The sequence below is a fragment of the Coffea arabica genome, chromosome 2e, assembly GCF_036785885.1.
Source record: "Coffea arabica cultivar ET-39 chromosome 2e, Coffea Arabica ET-39 HiFi, whole genome shotgun sequence".
Taxonomy (NCBI): domain Eukaryota; kingdom Viridiplantae; phylum Streptophyta; class Magnoliopsida; order Gentianales; family Rubiaceae; genus Coffea; species Coffea arabica.
Window position 1 is genome coordinate 63049767 of NC_092313.1, and position 21582 is coordinate 63071348.

The window sequence follows — 21582 nt, forward strand, 5'->3', positions numbered from 1 at the left end:
TGGCTTTTTTTTTTGGTCATGGTAAATTCTATTTTACACTTATTTCTATTTTACACTAAGGGGAAGGGGTGGATTCAAGGTGGTCAATAGGGAATTCGGAGAGGACTAAATTGCCACCAGACAACACAGGTGTTTTTGCATCCACTGGTGAAATTTTCACGAAATTCTGGACAAGAATGCTCATGATTTTCCAGGTGAGCAAGGACAATGCAACTTGTAAACCAATTACTCCGAGTAGTTGGCCATCAAGAAAAGATTTAAAACTCTCTTGGAAATTTCACCAGCGGGTGCAAAGGCATCCGTTTAGTTCAGTAGCGGTTCAGTCCATTTCAGTTTTTCCATTGACTCCCTTAGGTCCACCCCTTCCCTTTAGTGTAGAGTAGGAATAGATGTAGAATGAAATTTATCGTTTCCAAAAAATATATATATATATACAACGTAACTTTATGGAATACTCAAAGGGTAATGCTGCGTATAACTTCATGGAGTTAGTCTTGCGATTCAAAAGCCAGAAACCCAAGTTAGAAGAGCATATTTGCAGTTGAGTCCATTAGTGAACCAAAATTTTTTACTGCTACAATAACTATACACAGTCAAGTTGGAACCATAATTGTATTAAGACGTGGTGGTGAGCAAATGTATTGGATGAACTAGAATATGTCGTACAGAAGATAGATTGGATCAAAGAATAAATTATAGCTCCTCATAGGGTAGGCTAAGAAGGGCAGGGTACAGGTTTCACACGATAGGGTGTATAGTCTACAGTCAACTGGTCACTAACCATGCTCGCTTCTACCGTATAACCTACAAAATCTTTGAGCTTGACACTATTCCTCTGCAGGACTAGATTAAGGCCTCATTGACATCAATACCCCAACTTTTTTGCTTAACAAACAAATCATTTTTTGCTTTAAAAATGTGGCGTTACATATTAGTTCAATAATTTAACCGTTGGGACAATATTTTCTCAAAAAACCTAAAGAATTTATACCACAATAATCTACATTTTAACAGGATGATACTTTCTGTCCTTGTGCTTCCATCAAATTATACAACAATTTGCAGCAGGACAAATTTTGTACAAACATTGAAGTTTACCTGTACAACGGGAACCACCAAGTGGATTTGTCCAGTTAGCTGAACATGCAATAATACAAAGTTCTAAATGCTCCTACTAGATAAATTCCAATCTGCATTCCTAAATCAAAATTTCTTGTGTACCATCACTCAAGTTTCTCCTGCACCAGCTAAACAGTAGCATTGCTCGACTCAACAACGCATGAGAGGAATAGCACCACAATATACATTCTGCTAAAAGGGTCAATTGCATCCTGTCTGGTCATGTTGTTCCAATGGTGCCAGCACCACCGCTGCCCTCTCTCAGACCTTGAAGGCAACCATGCAATGTTCTTTGTACACTATCGGCAACAACTCTCAATCTTCCCTGATTACCATCTCCGGCTGAAGATCCATTCACGTCCATAGTGCGGGTTACCCGCTGCTTACATTTTTCCCACTCATCAACTCTCAGCCAGCATGCCCGACCTCCATGGCTTCCCTCCATCCCCAGGAAAGATACATTAGGATTATCACCAAATGAGTATCTCAATCTCACAGAAACACAATAAGGAAGCCAAGCAGCACCACCAGCAGCATTTATATGTGGTATGTGAGCAGGATCAAGAACAACAGTCAGTGCAAAATCAACAGCATTATGTGCTCGATCATAGTGAATATTGCTTTTAGATACAGAGGAACTTTCATTTTTTCCATCCATAGTAAAGCCTGCATGATTCTCAAGACAAAGTTCAATGCGGGATTTTTGAGCAGGAGCCAAATCTCCACCTGGAGATGGAGCTAAGCCTTTCTTCCACGCAATGAGTTTCAAAAATTCTCTTAAAACCGAAATTGGTAGAGTTAATAGCGTAATGAATGAAGCAACACGAGAAGCATCATAGGGCTCCGATGCAACGCGACGACTAAAGTAATCGCATATTTCACTTATTTCAGACGGAGTCAATTCATCCTGAGCAGTTGCTGAATTCTGCTGCTGCCGCTGGGAATGGTGAAATCTAGTTACACTAATAACTTGGAGAAGAAGTTGAACCCTGTGTACACTAACAGCAAAAACATAACCCCTGTTGCAAAACATCAAGTCAATGTTAAGAACGCAAGCAAGAAAAATAATTATAAATCAATAAAAAATGCCATCAAGAAGCTAACTGCTTTTTATCAAACACATTATGCCATCCCTTTCTCAGCATAACAACCACATGCATGCACGACAATATAATAGTCAACACGAGAACCAGAACAAAGCCCGTCTCAAAAATATTGAAGAAACCACTCGTATTCATGGTACAAGGGATTGTATTCTATGGAAAGTATGACACTTATATCCAGGAAATACAGACAAGCACCCTTCATGTTTTGTTTGCAAGTGTGGAAAGTGAAGGAAATTTTTTTTTTTTTTCCCTTAGTGTGTTTTTGTAAGCCAAGGAAGTTCTAACCTCACTTTCCTGGATATGGTGTCCTGCAAAATCTGCAGGATTTTGGAGGAAATTTGTTCATTACACACAATAGACTCAATACCACCAGTAACTACCCATTTTATCACAAAAGCTTTCTACTCAAACTAACTTTCACAAGAAAGTGGTTTTCTTGTTCCTATAATTCCTTCACTTTCCCACATGACTTTCCTCTGATTATCATAACGTATTAAGACCATTATGCTTGTACACATATGCCAAATTTCTTTGTAGACCATGAAATTAGATCTGTCAAATCAGGACAAAGCTCCGTTGGGATTTTTTTTTTTTTAATCAGGCATCAGTCATCTGTCCCTGAATTGCAAAAAAAAAAAAAAATCATCTTTTTCAAAAATGATACCATATAAATTGAAGTAAATATGTTTGGATAATGGTTAACAGTTCAGCTAACTCAAAGTTTGACTGCAACTACTTAATTTCATAAATTACCCTATGTTGATTGACGATCACAAAGAATTGGCCAACTTCAACATTTGCAGTCTAGAACATTGAAGGACTAAATGTTCAATAGAATACTGATACTAGTACATGACATTTAACACAAACAGTAACGAAAGAATTACATAATTGATTGTCTAAATAGTAGAAAATCCACAATTCACCATGTGCATTCTGCATCATACTCAAGGCCTCTTTTTTTTTTTTTTGGTGGTGGGGGGGGGGGGGGTCCTTTTTCCTTAAAATTTCTGTGTCTGGACCTTATGATTATGTCAGAGTGATAAGGAAGAAGAATCGACATCATTCCACAGGTAAATACCATGCAACAGAAGATTCATGAATTTTAGAACACAAAACCTTCCTTTTTTAGAAGCCAAATCAATTTTCTAAGTAGTTTCCATGCACAGAGCAACAGCAAGGAGAAAAGTAGAGCATAGTAGGAGGAGAAGAAGAGAGCAAACAACAGCTACAAGGGAAAGAGCAGAGCACAGTCCAAAACTTATTAAAACAGTTTTATCTTAAAAGGAAAAAAAAAAAAGAACATAAGAAAGAGAAAGAAAGATCGAAAAGAGTATGTTCAGAATATAAAGCAAGCAGAGGATGCCTGTGTGCGTGCAGGGGCAAAAGAAGAAAAGAGTAGCAGGGAAAACCAAGAACAGGGAGCAAACTTTGTAGAAGACAGAAAAGGAAATAAAAAACAAAGGAGATGCATAAGGAAGCCAACAGCAGAAGAGAGAACAAGAAGAAAACAGGAGGTTACAAAGGTCAGAAAGAGCAATCCAGGACAGAGAAAAGGAGCAGTTTAATGACTGTCCACAAAAAGTTGGAAGATACATCTACATGCATTTCCAAACTATGTGGGTCAATGCGCGTCAGGCTTTAGAACCCGAAGTACGTGGATTACACAAAATACTTCTGCCTAACGTGATTTAGGGATTTGACTGCATGTCTTCATATTAGAATAATCTGGTGTGCTTCCATTGCTACACACATCAGGTTAATAAAATAAAAACATGAACAAATGTCAATAAACCACCATGTTCTTACCCGATAAAGAAGCGTAATGCTGGTTGCTCCTGATCCAAATTCAAAAGTGCACCTTCATTATCCTTTAGGATTGAACCGAGGATCTCTTTCAAAAGCTCTGGTAACTGTGCAAATAGCCACAACACTCCCAGATATTTGAGAATACCTCGAAGAACCTTCTTGAGGGCAACAAGAGGGACCCATCCACCCCCATAACCTCCATCATCCCCAAGCCCAATAATGGCTGTATTCAGTTCGCCTCTTACATGAGCAGGTACACCTGTGCCAGGAGATCTGCGTAATGGCAACCCAGAGTTTGCTGCAGCTAAATTTGATCCGGCAGGAACAGCATTTCCCATGCGATTTAGACCAGAAACAGCATTTGCTGACCGAGATATTCCAGCAGAATTTGCGAGATTGGTTCTGTTTCCATTGGAGGCTGAAAGCTGTGAAACTGTACTTGGATTTGAACTACTACCATTGGCTAGAACAACTGTTTGTTGACCACCAGCAAAACTGGAATCTATGCCATTCAATTCCTGAGCAACATGCTCCATTATAAAGGGCCGGAATTGTGGACATGGAAGTGATCCTCCAACAGACGGTCCCCCTTTGGGTGGCGTTGCAGGTTGCAACCAAACCTGATCTCCGGCAAAACATCGCATGTCAACAGCAAAATTTTTCCGATATATAATCCGTATCCAGTAGGGACCACGGAGTACTACAGAGACATCAATTGGCAACAATGAACTAGGAACAATGCCAGGACCACCTCTCCCAGCGGCAGCGGCGGCTGCAGCTGCCAACATTGCAGTAGTATGAGGATTTTGAGAAGCAAGAGGACCTGAAGTTACAGAGGCAGAAGCATTTCCTGCGGGAACAGATGCAGCCTGACTAGCATTGGGTGTTGCAATGCTTGGCAGCTGACCCTGAGACGGAACATATCCACTCTGTCTTGACATAGAGGAGATAGGTGCTGCAACACCAGAAACTCCTGAAACAGGAGCAGCTCGTGCAGGACGTGTGGCAGCAGCAAGAGCCTGTAAGGGTCCAGCAGTCAGTCGTATACAATCCAAAAGTGATGCAACTTCAGCACCATTGATGAAATCTTCCAAAAACTGCATAGAAAAAAAAAATCAAAGTTATGAAGGCTTTTCCTGATCAAATGCAAAATAAAGCTAAAAAGTTTAAATTATAATGGAAAACATGATAAAAAGATACATATATAGGGGACAGGAAAATGAGCACGGTGATCAAAAGACAGTCTTATAAGAAGAGGAAAGGTATTGGTCTCAATAAAACCAAACATTCGAAGCCCAAGTAACATACACAGACAAGTTTATCAAGTGCTATAATAAAAGAGGAAATAAAAGCAAAGACAAACAAGAATTTGGACCAGAGACATAGTCACAGGTGCACACACACCTTGGTGTGGGGCCAAAGTTGGTCAGGAGAAACATGCATTGTGCAGCCCTCTTTGCCTGATTCCCATTCAACAACAAAGCGAGCAAGTACTCCAGATCCAAAACTGAACCATAAACTCATGAGTCCAACAGCTTCAATTTTAAATGCCCTCCTCATCTGTTCAGAAAATTTGTCAGCCATGTCTAGTACAGTTTTCACACCACCTGGTGCTTTAACATCAGAGGCAGTAGCATTTTCTTCAAATTTCTCATCTGTCCGTACTCCAAGTAGACTTCGCATTCCAAGGGCAAAGGTTCTAGCATTAGAAAGCCTTTCGATATCGGCTACTAGTTTCCTAATACTATCAGCCTCAACAGAATGGTAACTCAAAACAACACCTTCAGCATCATACCGAATATGAGCATCAACATCAGATGTATTAGCAATACGAACACCAGGACCCCATGGAGAATTACTCATTCCTTTCTGAAGTTCCCACAAGTCCCCGAAGTGTTGATCACAAATTTTCACATCCCAATACATACTTCCAGGTCTCCCCAATCGTAAGCATATATGCTGCCATGTATCACCTCTTGCAAATGGAAGACGAAACCACAAGTTTGAGGATGCACTTCTTAGACCCACTTCTTCAACATATGGAATTTCAAGTGCGTCCATCTGACTGGTTAGTCGGGCATGCTTAATACAAAGTGAGCAGTGTCTGACCACGTGAAGCAGAGCAGAAACATATATACTAGAGGGTAAATTACCCTTATTTGCTTCAGATATAAGATCTCCATAACTGTATCCCTCAGTTTTTCGAAAAAGTTCTGAGGTAATGAGCATCTGTGAAGTAAGTTGTTGAGGTCTCCATTCCACTATTCTCCTTCTCTTGTAAGATTTGTCATTAGCCTCTAGATGTTGAAGTGATGGGAGAGAGCTCAACAAATCTGTCAGCGTACGCTTTCTTGACATTTTCTCTTGTCGTGGAACAGTATCAAGATTTGAATTCATACAATTGGAATCTGGTGTTTGAGCTGGAAAGGAACAAAAAAGAAGCCCCCTGTTTAACAAGTAATTTATCGAAGAAAATATGTCGAAAGAAACTAATCCTACTAAATAAACATGCACAAAAAAAAAGCAGATGGAAAACTATCACCTAGAAGTAGGTATCTTACATACGGGTGACGCAACCAATGAATTAAATCCAGAAACTCTAAGATTTCCAGGTATAGCATTGCCGGATGAATTTCTAGCTCCAATAGGTTTTGCACTTGCTCCAGAAGCAGGAAGGCCAAGTTGAGGAGAGGGAGACAAATGTCCAGCTGTACGAATTCCGGGAGTTGTTATCTGATGTTCATCGATCAATGAGTAAGACCCAAGTCCACCAGACTGTGGAGACCTCAGAGAGGTCAAATCTTGATCAGACTTTGAGGAGGATAAGTTCTTCACCTGACTTCTTCCAGGGCCAACGGAAATGGAACCAGTAGAACCTGACTGTATCAAGCCCCTATAATGGCTCCCAGTGTAGATGGAACCACTATAACTAGGTGGCATACCAGACAATCTGGTCGGTACCTGTGAACCACCATCCCACTTAGGAGATGGCGTTCCAACTTTTGTAGAATGGAGATTCATGCCTCCAGCACCAAAATGAGATGCAGGAGAAGTACCATATGTTGAACCCAGACTTGGGCCCTGACCAGAGAGATTGGCGGCAGATGACCCTTTCTCCAGCTCAAATATTTCATCCACAATTGATGAAAACTTTGAGGGAAAGCTAGAGGCAAGTGCAGATCCCTCCAAGGTGAATTCAGAAAGAAGACTTTGTTCAGAAGTCCGGTTAGGACTGAGACTAGGTAAAACAGATAGTAATTTTCCACAGTCAAGGAGGCTTAGATTGAGGTCATCTTCACACATCTGCATCTGACCAATATCAACATCTTTTACACGAATGATATTATTCAAGTCGCTAAAAGATTCAGCTTTCCCTGAAGGATCTGGCTGAGTTTCTATTAAGTTAAACAGCGGTTTGAAATCCTTCTCAAGTTGCATCAGCAAATAATAACTCCCACACTCTGGAAAACTCATCAGCAACACACTTGAACCATTTGAAATATTCTTAGGTAACTTCAACGATGCAAAACCACGTTCAAAGACCTGCAATAAAGAGCATGCAATTAACCAGCTTAGTCTTTTGAGTGGTGAAATATAGAATGCGCACTTGGAGGATTAACAAAATGCCAACAAACAAATTAGAAATTCTCTGATTCATTAAATTGGCTGAGAACCATGAAGCACCTCAGGATAGCCATCCAGGATATCTTAACAATGACTTATCGGACTAGTAGAGGACTTGGCATGAGATATCCACTACACAGTAAAAATTGGCCAACCCATAAACAAAACATTTTTTTCTATGAGAAGGGAGAAAAAAAAAGTCAATTCAATTAAAATCACTTCAGATAGAAGCCTTCGTGGAGAGTAAAAATGCCTACATCCAGTGAAATCAGAAGTGTTGCAAGTAGTATGAACCTTTTTAAGGACAAAAGACTCCTATATCTAACAAAAATGCACAAAAATAAAGCAAACAATAGGACATTTTGTTTTTGAACAGAGCAAACAACGGGACATTTTGTTCTGAAATTTTGAATATCCCTTGATATACCAAAATTCTCTTGCATAGTCTGCCAAACAAGTAGCTGTAAATTGGAATATAAACAGTCATTGACGCAAAACATCGAATCAAATAATGTTACCCAGAAAAACTAACATTGTGATAAGAATGGTGAAACATCATTTTCTAAACAACCACCACAGAAAACTTTGAAAATTAACTCCAAAAGAAAGGAACTCCACATATACCTCCAGGCCCAAGGACCTTCCAACACATGCAAACAAGTGTGAAATGCTTTTGCTTCTCAAGCTCATAAAAACTTGTGCAGCAGTCATAGTTCTTTGGTTTAGAGCTTCTTCACACTCCAAAAGTTCAGATGGTGAGACAGTATTCTTAGATGAGTGAAGAAGGAAGCGGCCATTCCTGAAGTTAAGAGCAAGGAACCAAGTTTAGTTCAAGAGTTACCAAAAAAATAAAACCACAAAACTGAAAGAAAAAAAGAAGAGGTGACGAACAGAAGAACTTATATTTCTCCCATTGAACCTTATATTTAATCAACACCAGACAAGAATCACACAACAAAGAAAAAGTGAACGAACTACTACATGATAGTAAAATGAGCCTGTTTAGATGGTGCTTTTGTTAACTGTACATGTGGGTATTACTAAGGAGGGTGGTGGATTAGGAGAAGGGAGGGGACCAGGAAGAGGGAAAAGAAGAGTTGATCGGGATGGCAGGTAAGGGGGAGGAGGGACGAGGGACGAGGGGGGCTGGAGGGCTGAGGAAGGAGGAAGGAGGGGACAGAATGGGCCCAGATGGAAGGGAAGGGGCTGAGGGCGGTGGGTGCGGTTGAGGGAAAGGGGTATTGATGTGTGTTTTTTAGATAGTTTTTAGGGGAGGATTACTTTAGATGTGTGTTTAAGAAGACCTACCTATGTTTTGCCAAAATAGTCCATTTGATCAGAGCCATAATATGAGTTCATTCACATAAGTATTACAGAGTGGTGAAACCATTTTCACCATTTAAAAAAATCAATATCTTAATAGACAAAGGTAAGGAGTAAAAACCTTAAATTTATTCCAAGAGTGAAAAACGATAAGCCGTAGGCACGGACCAACAGAACTTCCTGCCCTTCATCCTTCCTGGAATCAAATTTAGATATGTCCTGCAGAGAATCAGTGCAGAAATGAGTCGTCCATCTTTAAAACCTGAAGAAGACTAAATTCACAATCTGGTAAAAAGACAGGTAGTAAATCATAAATGCCACGCAGAAAAAACATCAAATGGATTGTACTCATTTCTCGTTAAGTTAAACTTTAGTCAATCCCAACTATTACTTTTTCCTTTTTGGTTTTTGGGGGTTTGTGGTGGGGGGGGGGGGGGGGGGGCGGGGAGATAATGCACATTATGACAATTAATTTCGCTGACACAGAAGCAAACTTTTGGCCGAAAAAAACAATCAACATCGACTACCAAGTTCATATACCCCCTGGTCCTCAGAACAGAGACACCCAAAATCCAGATGGCAAAGGATGCCAATACCAGAAAGAAGATCCATAAAACACCATGTTATCATTGTAGGAAAAGGACAAACAAACTTTGGTATAACTCCATGACAAGTAGAATATGAAAACTAAAATCAGCAAAGGTTGCATTCTAAGATGAGAGAGGCAACAGATTTGATAACCAAATAACTTGGAAGCCTAAACCAGAAAATTGCACAACTCAGAGTACCATAACCAGACCAAAATAGGTACCAATGGACAGACTACTAGTCAACACTAAAGGCCAATAATAAAAAAAAAAATACATCAAAAATTTTATAATATTTTTTTACTTAAATAACAACACACATAATGCACAAAATCCAACAACAGCCAAATAAACAATCACCAAACAGATTATAAGTACTACCAAATTCACAGTGGACAACCATTGTCTGGAAATGTGACCCCACAATAACCACTTTCTGCTTACAGAAATGTCCGACTAGTTTGTGAATAAATTACAATTAACAATTCAAAATACACAGAAGCGAATACACTAATACATCATTGACATGATTAAAAAGTAAAATAAACAATAAAGTTCAGGTTTTAGATTTTTTATTATCCATCTATATTACTTTTTGAAACCCAAACCCCTATTGAGATTTATAATGAAGCCTATAACTTGTTCATGGGACCACATGTTTCAGGATTAAACAAACCAGATGCATTCCCGGACTACATTGTCTAGAATTTAGAATTCATTCATTCTTGCAGATCTTTTGACATGTGAACAACAATGGATTTATATTTCATATACTAGTTTTCAGAGTTTCATTACACATACAAAATCTTGCATTTCATCATGTCAAAGATCTGGATTAGCTCATGTAAAGAAACTTGGGGCCATAAATATTCACTATAAAACTACATAAAAGGGTTATAGAAAATGAGCCAATTAAAGATAAGAGTTTTGCTTTCTTATATGGCTTCTCTTGAAAATGCTGCAATTCCCACAATTATAGGTAAATCCATCAGAGCATTGTTTAAGATATCATCTGTGGAAATAAAATTGTTCAGTGGCACTGCCAATTAAAGCTTCCAAGAATTTTGTGGATAATGTAAGCACATGGTGAGAAAGGTTAAATCAATATGTCAACAGCATGTACAAAACCACTTAAGCCACAAGAATCATTCTGTTTACTGCTACTTCTGGTTTAACAGGATCACAGCTTGAGGCCCTGTTCATTTCTGAGTGTTTTGACGGTTCAATTGAAACACCTGATTAAATTAAGCAATTCAAGACAAACTGTATTCAGCTAGGCATTCACTATGATCAGGAACTAATTCATGATACAGGATAAAACACAAGTTTAGATTCTATTTTTAAATTCTCAGGTTAAGGAAACAAGCCGTGAAAGGTGGGATTTTCAAATCCTTATCTAAACGCTGTTATTAACTTACTACCACATTTCATAGTCCTGTATCACTCAATGTTTTGTAATCAGGAACTAGAGTTTAGAATTAAAAAAATCATTATACTAAAAAAAATCGTTATACTATAATAACCAACTAAACATTATTGTTCCTTTCATAATTGAGTTTTACATCATTAAACAAGAAAAATCCCATAATAAACTTCAAGAGAATCAGAGAAACTAAATTTGAAAGTCTAAGAAAGAAGAATCATAACACTGTCATGTTTCATCCTTTGAATTTAGGAAATTTAATACCTTCCACCTCACAAAAAGTACACTACTTAAGCGTCATAAGCTTTTTAATATTGATCTATTCTAAACTCCTAAATCTCTAACTCTTTATTTTCACTTCTTTCTTAGCAGTGCACATTCATTCCTACATGTTATTTCACAAAAGCATAGCCACATTAGGTAAAGGACAGTGATCATAGCCTATACAGCTGAAAATTATATACATAACTCGTGCAGACAATGCAATTTTGATCAAGTTCCCAAGTACGATTATGCATGCACTAGACACAATTTCCAACAATTTAATAAGCATCCTCATTTCAAGAGTTTATTCCCAGTTCAACAAGCAAGGTAGAGACACTACTGATGGGTAAAAAACCATGATGGTATATTTAATTTAGACAAAATTAGATGCTAAAATAAGTGATTCTTAGTATCATCCCCTCCACTCCAAAATCTTCACAAGATGAAACAATGTTACCCATGTAGTTACCGAAGAACCTAAGAACTGGTAGATAATCACTTAAAAAATCATTTGATGCAATCTTCCCTATAAGATAATGAAATGACATTGGCCTCATCAAGAATAGATGACAAAATCTACCCTTATACTGTCTTTTCTCTTTATCTCTGGTCAATAATCCACATAGGGTCAAAAAAATCTGGGAAAACCTCTGACTGTAAAGTGCATATTCTTTTGTAAATAAATTCTACAACAAACTCTAATTTGGCATGCAAACATTTCAAAATCCAAAGACATGTTTAAGTCAACCTTACCCATAAGTAAAAAATGTAACCACGTAAACCATTAACTTTTGGAAACTATGGAAGTATCAACAGGAAACAATGTTCAGAAATATACTTACATCCAATTTCTATAATAATTAAACCAATAAAAGACATTGGTCTTATAATTGAAAGGTTACAAGACTTTTGACCATTCTGTTGTAATAGTATCCAGCAGCAAGCAATATGAGGGAACTTTTAAGTGATCTTTCCTACTTAAACTTAGTCAATGGTCCAACATCCGTAAAAGAGGGGAAACAAACAAAGAAAAGGTTAGAAAAATTAACTCAAAAACAAATGAAAAACAAATATCGACTAATATATGAACTGACGGGGAAAGAAGAATCTTAAGAGCATACATTCCGCAAGCAATTGCAGGAAATTAACGCAGAACAAAACATTTCCACCTCAAAATCCAAAACAAATGGACCAATTCCATAACACAGAAAAGTAGAACAATAAGGCTTGTCCTTTTCTCATGCAGCTTTTCCTCATTTTTTCGAATATAGGTGCCATATTCTTCAAATTCCAAGCAAAAAATTGCTATATTGCCATACAAATCATTTTTAAATAAGAAATGCCAAACCTTCTTACATAGCTCATGTTTTCCAAAAGTTCTCCACTAGACGCCAATAATAATCACTAATTTACAACTAAAGCAATTACTTTCATTTCTCTCCACTTTCATATGTCTCCTTCAAAGTTCATAAAAAATTCAAGAATTCAAGGTTTGACATGAATTAACAGTATCTGGTCTTCTGCAATTCAAAAAAACAAAAAAGTAATTCCTTAGTGGCGATTCCAGTCATCATCAGTCTATTATCTAAAGATAATTTGATCTTCAGTGAAAAATCCTGGAAGTTATCCCACTCAAACTACATCTTATGTACCTTGTTTCATTCTTTTTTTCTTTAACAAAATATTAAGCACCAAGAGATTCACAGACAAGCAACCCAATGATATAGCTCCCATACTTCAATCATGTATGAAATACAAACCAACCATGCCATGTAAGAACAAAAATTCAAAATATCTGAAGACCTTAATGGTGTATGTCGCATTGGATTTTTTACTTGGATTAAATAGGAATCTACTTACTGGTATGGATCTAAGTGTCAAATTTGTTACTCTTTTGAAACTAGGATATGGTGATACCACTACAGAGTTCAACACAGGTAAGGAGGTCTGCCCTGTATCTAATTTGTACGTAGGATATTAAGAGATATGACCATATAAACCGACTATACAAAAATGTGTCTTATGTTTAAAAAATATATTTACATATTAATCATTTCTTCATGTTGCACATACAACTGAAGGAAAGGAAATAAACATCAGAATTAGAACTCATGCACTCATTGTGGTTTCAATCATGACATAGGAATTAAACCTTAATTTCCCCTCATTTTCTTCTAGCGTTCATTAACCTAGAGGTGTCCAAAACTACAAATGCAGTGTCATACAGAGATCCCATGCTACTACCAATGTCCTGGTTAACATGGGCACGACTAGGAAGGGGAAGTATCCAAGTAACAGAGACTGAAATAGACAAAGAAACTAACCTTTTTACCGTCACTGTCAAATTTATCCATCTGAGTCTCAAGACGAACATCTCCTGGGGCTCGAACGATCTGATTATTTTTCTCCAGCTCTTTAAAAATTTCAAGCAGACGAGTATATCTGTTGCAACAAATTGCTCTGAGTAGCAACTTCTCAACATCAATGCAACTCTGGTCAAGGGAAAATTCTGCCTCCTTTCCAGTCACAGGATCAATGACAAATGAGCTGTGAAGGCACTTGATTTGCAGATCAGGTCCTGGTTCAATTTTAATGAAAGGGCATGATCCTACGTCAGGAGTACTAGAGGTTTTGTCAAAATCCAACCAATATAAAATCTTCAAACCAGGTGTTCTCAAACCAGCCGCATCAGCCTCTCCATCTGGTGTTATCTGCGTGCCACCAGCATTCCCACCTTGTCCCATGCTACCATCAGATATGAGCTCAAACTTAATTGCATCTTTCCATCTCCCTTGTCGAAGTGCTTGAACTTGTCTTATAACAGTATCCATTACAAGTGCAACACAAAGTTCATGAAGAATAGAATACAATGTCATAAATGGGTCTTCTACAGCAGCCATTCTGCGTTCCAAATCATCACCAAGAGCATGCCGCTGCAATTCTTCCAGCTTAACAGGCCCAGACCTCTCACCAACAAGCAGCTCCAAGTGTAATATCCTCCACAAGGACAAGTGCCCTCGGTAACCAAGGGTGACAAGAACCTTAAACTCCCCATCTACACGAAGCAGCACAGTACCATCTGAAATCTTTACTTCAGTAATATCTTTTGGAAGCGAAACTTCAAGTAGCTTGGACCTGACGAGTGCATCCAGCTTCATTAGGGCTGGCTTTTGCTGATCCACATTCAACGTGCTCTGAGTACCAACATCTTCAATACATTTTGGCAAACGATGGTATGTTCCATTCAGTAGGACCTCAACAGCAGATGGAACATCATAGATAGGAGCACGAGCTTGTTGTAAGCCCTCATGCATGAAAAACATCGAATCGGCAGCTTGGCTGAAACATGTGTCATGACTTGATAGGGTCGACTCAAGTTGTTGACAATATTGTATAAGAGGGACCTGCAGACAACACAGCAGGAACACAAAAAGAGAATTTTTTCAAAAAGGATACAAGGACTATCAAAACTTTACATGAGAAATTCCAAGGACTATCTTCTCTAAAATAAATAAAACACATAGCATCAAGAATAATGTACAGAGGAGCAATCAATACCGCACTTCTTAAAATTGAGATATTTAAGACACCATGTCAGAGAACTACTCGAAAAAGATTCCTATAAAATGTTCCATTGAAAAATGATCCTCACCAAGTCCACTTTCTTGTGTAACTCTTAATTCATGAGTTGTGGGGACAATTATGTAGCCTCTAACAGTGACTACAGCGTTATAAAAAAAACTAATACCTGATCAATAAATAATTAGCCTTCAATAAAAAAAAATACAAGACACATGGAACTAAGATTCCATAAATAAGCCGCTTAAAAGTCTTGGTACAATAATAATCCAAAAGTAATGCACATAAAAGTACAGCAATATTAATGTCAACATTTTCAATGTAACCAATTACTTTAACTAATCAATCATGGGTGCACCATCTCAGCTATGAGGTTATTCATGTATTTTTGGCATAACATTTCCATATGAAAGAATACAAGCAGTTAAACCAACAACACATCAAATAAATGGCTTTGCTTTGGGCATCAGCTTGCATGTCTTCCGTGTGACCAAAGAGAAAAAACAATTGAAGAGGTATAGAGCCTTACCGATTCGTATTACAGATATCTAGCAGCTTAATTGCAAAACATCTCCAAACAACAGAACAAACAGATGCACATACAATGGCAGTGCAGCAATAAAGGAATCTCAGTCCTTTTTGAAGCACCATTAAGAGGGCACTTCCTCCGCTCCTACCCTAGCCCAATTCTTGGTCACCAAGATCCAGGAGGAGGACTCATACCTTTATTAGTTTAAAACTGAGAAATTTTCGCCTTTTAATCTAATTGAATGCATAAAAATACTTTATAATCCTAATTGAAACCCTTTTAGAGAGAAAAAAAAGGCATAAACATACAATATAAATCTGTATCAAGATATATGGAAATTTTTCAGAATTACTAACAAACAGCTTGCAAGAAACCGAATGCTATTTCTTAATCTGGAACAAAAAGATGTTGCAATCTTAATTTTCACTCTCTAACACTTCAGATGCCAGGTATCTCCTTCAGGCATAGAAGACAATTAACACGTAACAGTGATTAACCCAGAGACAACCTCCCCATTCCTAAACTTGCACTCAAGCTGAAAATATATATAAGGGTCACGAAAAATACCAACTTTGACTAAAAGCTTATAATTCATAGGCATTGTATTTGTCCATGTCTGTGACGTGTCTTCACATATTACAAACTAAAAAAAGATATACATGACAAGTGGAAACTCCTCTGCAAGCTTAACAGATGTCCGAGCAAACCCACCAAGTTCACTGCCTAAACTGACCTTACTTTCTGTACCATAGACTCCTTTCAACCAAAAATCCCTAATTTATGAACTTCAACAGCCGTCAAAGTCAAAGAATCAATATCCAGTGCAAAAGAACAACAACCATCACGTGAAATCAATACAGATACCATATTTGATTCTTCTGTTTCTCGAGGAGATCGCCTAACTTCAATGCTTACATTTAAAACCTTATTTTCCTTTTCACACTGCCTGAGCTAAAAAATCCAACATTACTAGCATTTAACTACCTAAGCCTCTGAAACTTACAAACAAAAAGAAAATTCAGCAAAAGTAACAATCTCGATTTCTCAATCACTGGTACACCGTTTTCCTTAATTTCCCAATTCCTTGTTTTCATTTCTTATTCTCAACTTTTATTTACATCCAAACCCGCCGGAGTGAAAATTATCATAAAGTTCCAATTTTTGAATTGATAAATAACAGCTACAGCTTCTGACCCCATAGCATTTTTTCCCCAGTTTAAAGTATTCAAAAACTTCAACAGAAAACAACACTTTTCCACTGTAAACCATTCAGTTGCAAAAGAAATTCCACATAAATCCATGCAATACACTAATAATTCAAACATGGGCGAAAATTCACTTATCAAAGAGAAAAGAAAGAAGCTGACCTGCTGGCACCACTTGGCGAGGACATTGAGTCGAAGCATACGCTGCTGAGTCTTGACTACATACTTGAGGATCCCAATCTTCTTCTCCGAGTCCGAAATGTCCGAACCTTTCGACTTCTCCACCAATTCCTTCAAAGAAACATAAGATTCCTCGGCCGCCCTGGCCACCAGCGTCGAGAAATCCACGGTCTGTTGCCCTAATTCCGCCATTATTCAATCAAATTCTCTCTCCCCCGCTCTATACATACATAAAAATTAACAAAATATATGTATAAATATTGAATGCTGCGTAATGAATCAAGAAATGAAGAGAAATCGATCTTGAAGTGCAGGATTTTAGTACTAAAGGGAAGCCATTGAACTAATAAGTGCTGTATTAGGGTTTCGATTTTTTTCTTCAATTGCAAAACTCTAGGGTGAGAACTGAAGATTCAGGAGTTTGAAGAAGAGAGAGAATCTTTCTCTCTCCCTCTCTCTTTCTTTGCTCATCAGATGCGTATCTTCTTCTGTTCGATAAATCTGTCGCGCTATCGCGCTCGATTCCTCTGTCTCTCTCGCGAAAACGATGTGTATGCATATACATTATATGCAGAAAATATGTGTGTACTATTAAATTATACAAATAAACTTTTGGGGCCGATTAAGAAAGATAGAGGAAGGAAAAGGGGTATTAATAGTAATTTTTTTGGTCTAGAAATTTTTGGTCTACAAAAGGGGTATTAATAGTAATCTTTTTGGTCTAGAAATTTTTGCATTCCTAACATATTTTTTGAGCTTTTGGGAGAATCACATTATATTTTGTTTTCTTTTTGAAAACTGTGGTGGAAATTTTCAATTGAGTGTTCTAGGAATATTTACAATATAGGATAGGAAAATTCTGAAATTTTTGTTTTCTTACACAAAAAAAGTTCTTTGGCCTTTCTTGGAAAGTATAAATGAAGAGTCGGAATTGTGTTTTCGTAAGTCTGTCAAGCAAAACTTAATTGAACACAATACACTATCTATATTGTTCTAAAATGGTGTAAATTCAACTGCCATTGTCTTCTTTTTTTTTTTAAGGTTTTTTCTAGTAAAGCAAAATGTGAAATTATAAATGAGAGGAAAAATATTTATAATAGGATAAAATAAAATAAGTGTAGTGGCAATTACTTACCTATTCATAGTACAAAAGTCCTATAAAGGTTTTGCACCGTAAAATATGTGATTTTTTTCGTTTTATATGTGCTGAAATTGCTCCAAAAAGGGGCAAATAGATTCCACCTAAACAAGGCCTCAGCTAAAATGACTTGAGATTTTCATTACCCGTCTATTTTCTAGTAGGGAAAATGGATCATATTTCTCATACCATGACAATTAGGGGTGGGCAAAATGATTCGCCAATCCAAAAACCCGATGTACTCGACCTGCTCAACTCCGAAAAATAGGATATCCAATCTGGTTTCTCTTAAAGGGGTAGATGAGGATTGGTTACCCACAAAATACGGATATGGATACGGATCGAAAAAATAAAAATCCACGGGCACTCGACTCGCAAGGTATATTATAAAAATATTTTAAAAAATAGGGGTCATCTTATAATTTCATAATATTATGTGGCTCAAATTCTGTATTTGCCTCTGCCATTCTCCTCATTTTGTGTGAAGACTTTGAACCAAAAGAAGAGATAATCGCATCCCTTCATTCAACCTCAGTCGTCAAATTTATTGATTGAGATACCTTTCTTTCTCCTCTTTCTTCGACGTTCTTCCTCCATCACATGTTCCTTAGAATTTTTCATCTTTTTCCATCTTTATTTTACCTCCATCGTTCTTTCTGTCAAATTTTCCATCAATTCTAACATTCCCAACTTGGGACAAAGTGTGAGAAGTGAGAACAAGAAATTCAAGCAAAGATCTGTGTTTAGAGCTTCAATTTTTTTGTTGGCCAAGTAATTAAAAAATTTGTCTCTTGCATTTATTTATTTAATTGATTTATTTTATGGTAACCGCAATTATGTTTCTTAAATTTATCTCTTAAAGCATTTCTGACTTATTAAAGGCTAGTACTTGAAGACATAATTATTAAACCCGACTCAGTAAGGAACCTGCAGAGGGACTGGGTCACTGGTTCAATCAGTGAATATATTAAATAATTTTAAGGGATAATTTCACAAACCTCCCCTAAGGTTTTTAATAATTTTACTAGCCTCTCCTAAAGTTTGTAAAATTACACAAACCTCCCATGAGATTAAGGTTTTGATAACAAAATTAGTTTAATTAGAAAAAGTAATATTTTAAAGGTACTTTAAAGAGAGAGATGAAACTTTTATTTCATAAATACCCTTATGCATGTTTATAAGTTGTATTAGTAAAAGAATAAAAATAATTAAAAGTTAGGAACAGTTAATACACACATTTCACCACTCAAAATATTCACATTCAATAAAATTAAACAGTATAAATAAGCAACAAAACTACACTAATGATCACACGATTCAACAAAATAGACTAGTCATCTCTTTTGACATAACGTTTACTATGATTCTTGTGATTTTGAATGAAAATTTTTTTCAAATTTTGCCTTTCTTTTCCCTTCTTTCTCCTTTACTAATGTCTAACGATTAAGTAATTAACTATTAGTAACTAATTAATGGAAATAACTTTTGAAATTTTTTTAATGATAAATGATGACTTGTAATTACAAAATAACATCAATTGATAAATTTCAATGATAAATTATGACTTGTAATTACAAAATAACATCAATTGATATATCTAATGGCGCTATTTTGTGATTAATAGAATTTGACAATGACCAAAAATCAGTTGTACACAATATGAGAAGAAGGGTTTTGATAGAAGAAAAAATATAGGGCACAAGAAGATTATTCATGAGAATATTTTTTTTGAAATTCTTAAAGTTGTAACAGTTGTAAAGTAATTTTATAGAAGGGAGAAATAAGGGAAAAAAAGGCAAAATTCAAATATTTTTTGCTCAAAATCACAAGAATCATAGCAAACATCATGTTAAAAGGGATGACTAGTCTATTTTGCTGAAACTTGTGATCATTAGTAGAGTTTTGTTGCTTATTTGTATTGTCTAATTTATTAAATATGAACTTGTTGAGCGGTGAAATGTGTGTATTAATTGTTTCCAACTTTTAATTATTTTTATTCTTTTACTAATACAACTTATAATGAATAAGGGGTATTTATGAAATAAAAGTTTCATCTCTCTCCTTAAAATGCTTTTTTAATGTTACTTTTTCTAATTGGACTGATTTTGTTATCAAAACCTTAACCTCATGAGAGGTTTGTGTAATTTTGCAATCTTTAGAGGAGGTTAGTGAAATTATCAGAAACCTCAAGAGAGGTTTCTAAAATTATCCCTAATTTTAATATACATAAATTTTAATATTTATAAGTATAAAATAGTAATTTTAATATACATGAAATATATAATAAAGTGCTTTTAGATACTAATTATTATACTTAGAAAGATATATAATAAATATATAGATATTAATAGAAGATTTAATTTCATTTTATCATACTTTTAAACAAATAAATAATACAATCAAGTATAAAACAAAATTTATATCGCTTGTTTTAAAAAATATAGCATTATTTTTTCATTATTTTATGTTTATTTAAAAACAAAGTAATTTTCTAACTAATCAAACATTGTCAGTTTAAAAGTTAAAAGAATTAATTGTATAATAAAAAATAAGTTTATTTTAAAAAATTTAGTTATCAAATAAAAATTAAGTAAGTGGTAAAGTCTATATATATTTAAATGAAAATCCAATGTACAAATCTTATCAAAAGCATATAAATTTTTTGTTTAAAAAACAAAGATCCACAATTAAAAAAAAAAGGGTAAACTGGATGAATTGAAAAATCGAAGCGAGTCCCCAGTTGAACCACTGGGTCAATCGGGTTTGACCTGGTCAATTTCTTGTCTAGTCAAACTAGAGGCCCAGCCGGGTCTGATGGCTGGGTCACCGGGCCGACTGGTTCAACGGCCAGGGCGGGTCAGGTTTAATAACTATGCTTGAGAAAGCAAGTTTGCATTTCTTTTTTTTTGTTTTGAAAATTGCCTTATTTATTCATTCACTTGTGTTAATTTCATTTTTAGCTGCCTTTGTTTTTATAGATATTTCAAATTTGACAGAGGAGCATGCTGTTATTAATATTGGAGATTGAAGGTTTAGAAAGTTGCTGAATTCTTGTTAATTTTGTGTTTATTGTGTTTAGAGTTGTTAATCGAACCGGGTAGCTCGCGAGCAGAACTCGACCCGGCTCGATAAGGGCTTGACCTGGCTCGTTTACTGAGAGAAACGAGTCGAGCTCGAGTTCAACTTTAGGCTCGTTTAAGCTCGATAGGCTCGAATAGTAGGATCATTAGCGTCATTTCATTGTGTATTTGATACTTTTATCTAATTCATTCTCCTATTTCTAGCCCTAATTTTTTCTTTCCTCTTTCGGTCTTGCCCTAATGTTCATCTCCCAAACGAGCTCGAGCTCAAGTTTCAAGTTCGATAAGCTCGGCTCGATTTTGAACTTGAGTTCGAGCTCGAGCTCGAGCTTTCGATCGAGTACACCGAGTCAATCTCGAATAGCTTGTGACGCTCGAATTACTAATCAAGCGAACTCGAGCTAGCTCGATTAGAGGTTCGAGTCGAGCTCGATTATCGTGTGCTCGAGTTCAACTCGGCTCGATTAACAGCTTTAATTGTGTTGTAGAAGCATAAACCTCTAGAGTTGATGTTCACTACTTTAATTTGTGTTTTCAACTTAAGTTGTATTCACAATTTTCATGAAAGTTCTTGTTGTCTATTAGATATTGTAATTCTAATGTGCACTGGATTCTT

At 36.4% G+C, this 21582-nt stretch overlaps 1 protein-coding gene across 1 annotated transcript; it reads right to left on the minus strand.

The window, feature by feature from the left end:
• Positions 1-962: 962 nt before the first annotated feature.
• Positions 963-17350, minus strand: LOC113732635 (mediator of RNA polymerase II transcription subunit 14-like). Its single transcript, XM_027258551.2, has 8 exons — positions 16731-17350; positions 13580-14659; positions 9103-9200; positions 8283-8457; positions 6596-7577; positions 5439-6454; positions 4035-5131; positions 963-2138 (listed from the first exon to the last, which is right to left on the minus strand). Exons 1-8 carry the CDS (start codon positions 16938-16940, stop codon positions 1340-1342), a joined length of 5457 nt encoding a protein of 1818 aa, XP_027114352.2. The 5' UTR covers positions 16941-17350; the 3' UTR covers positions 963-1339.
• Positions 17351-21582: the final 4232 nt, after the last annotated feature.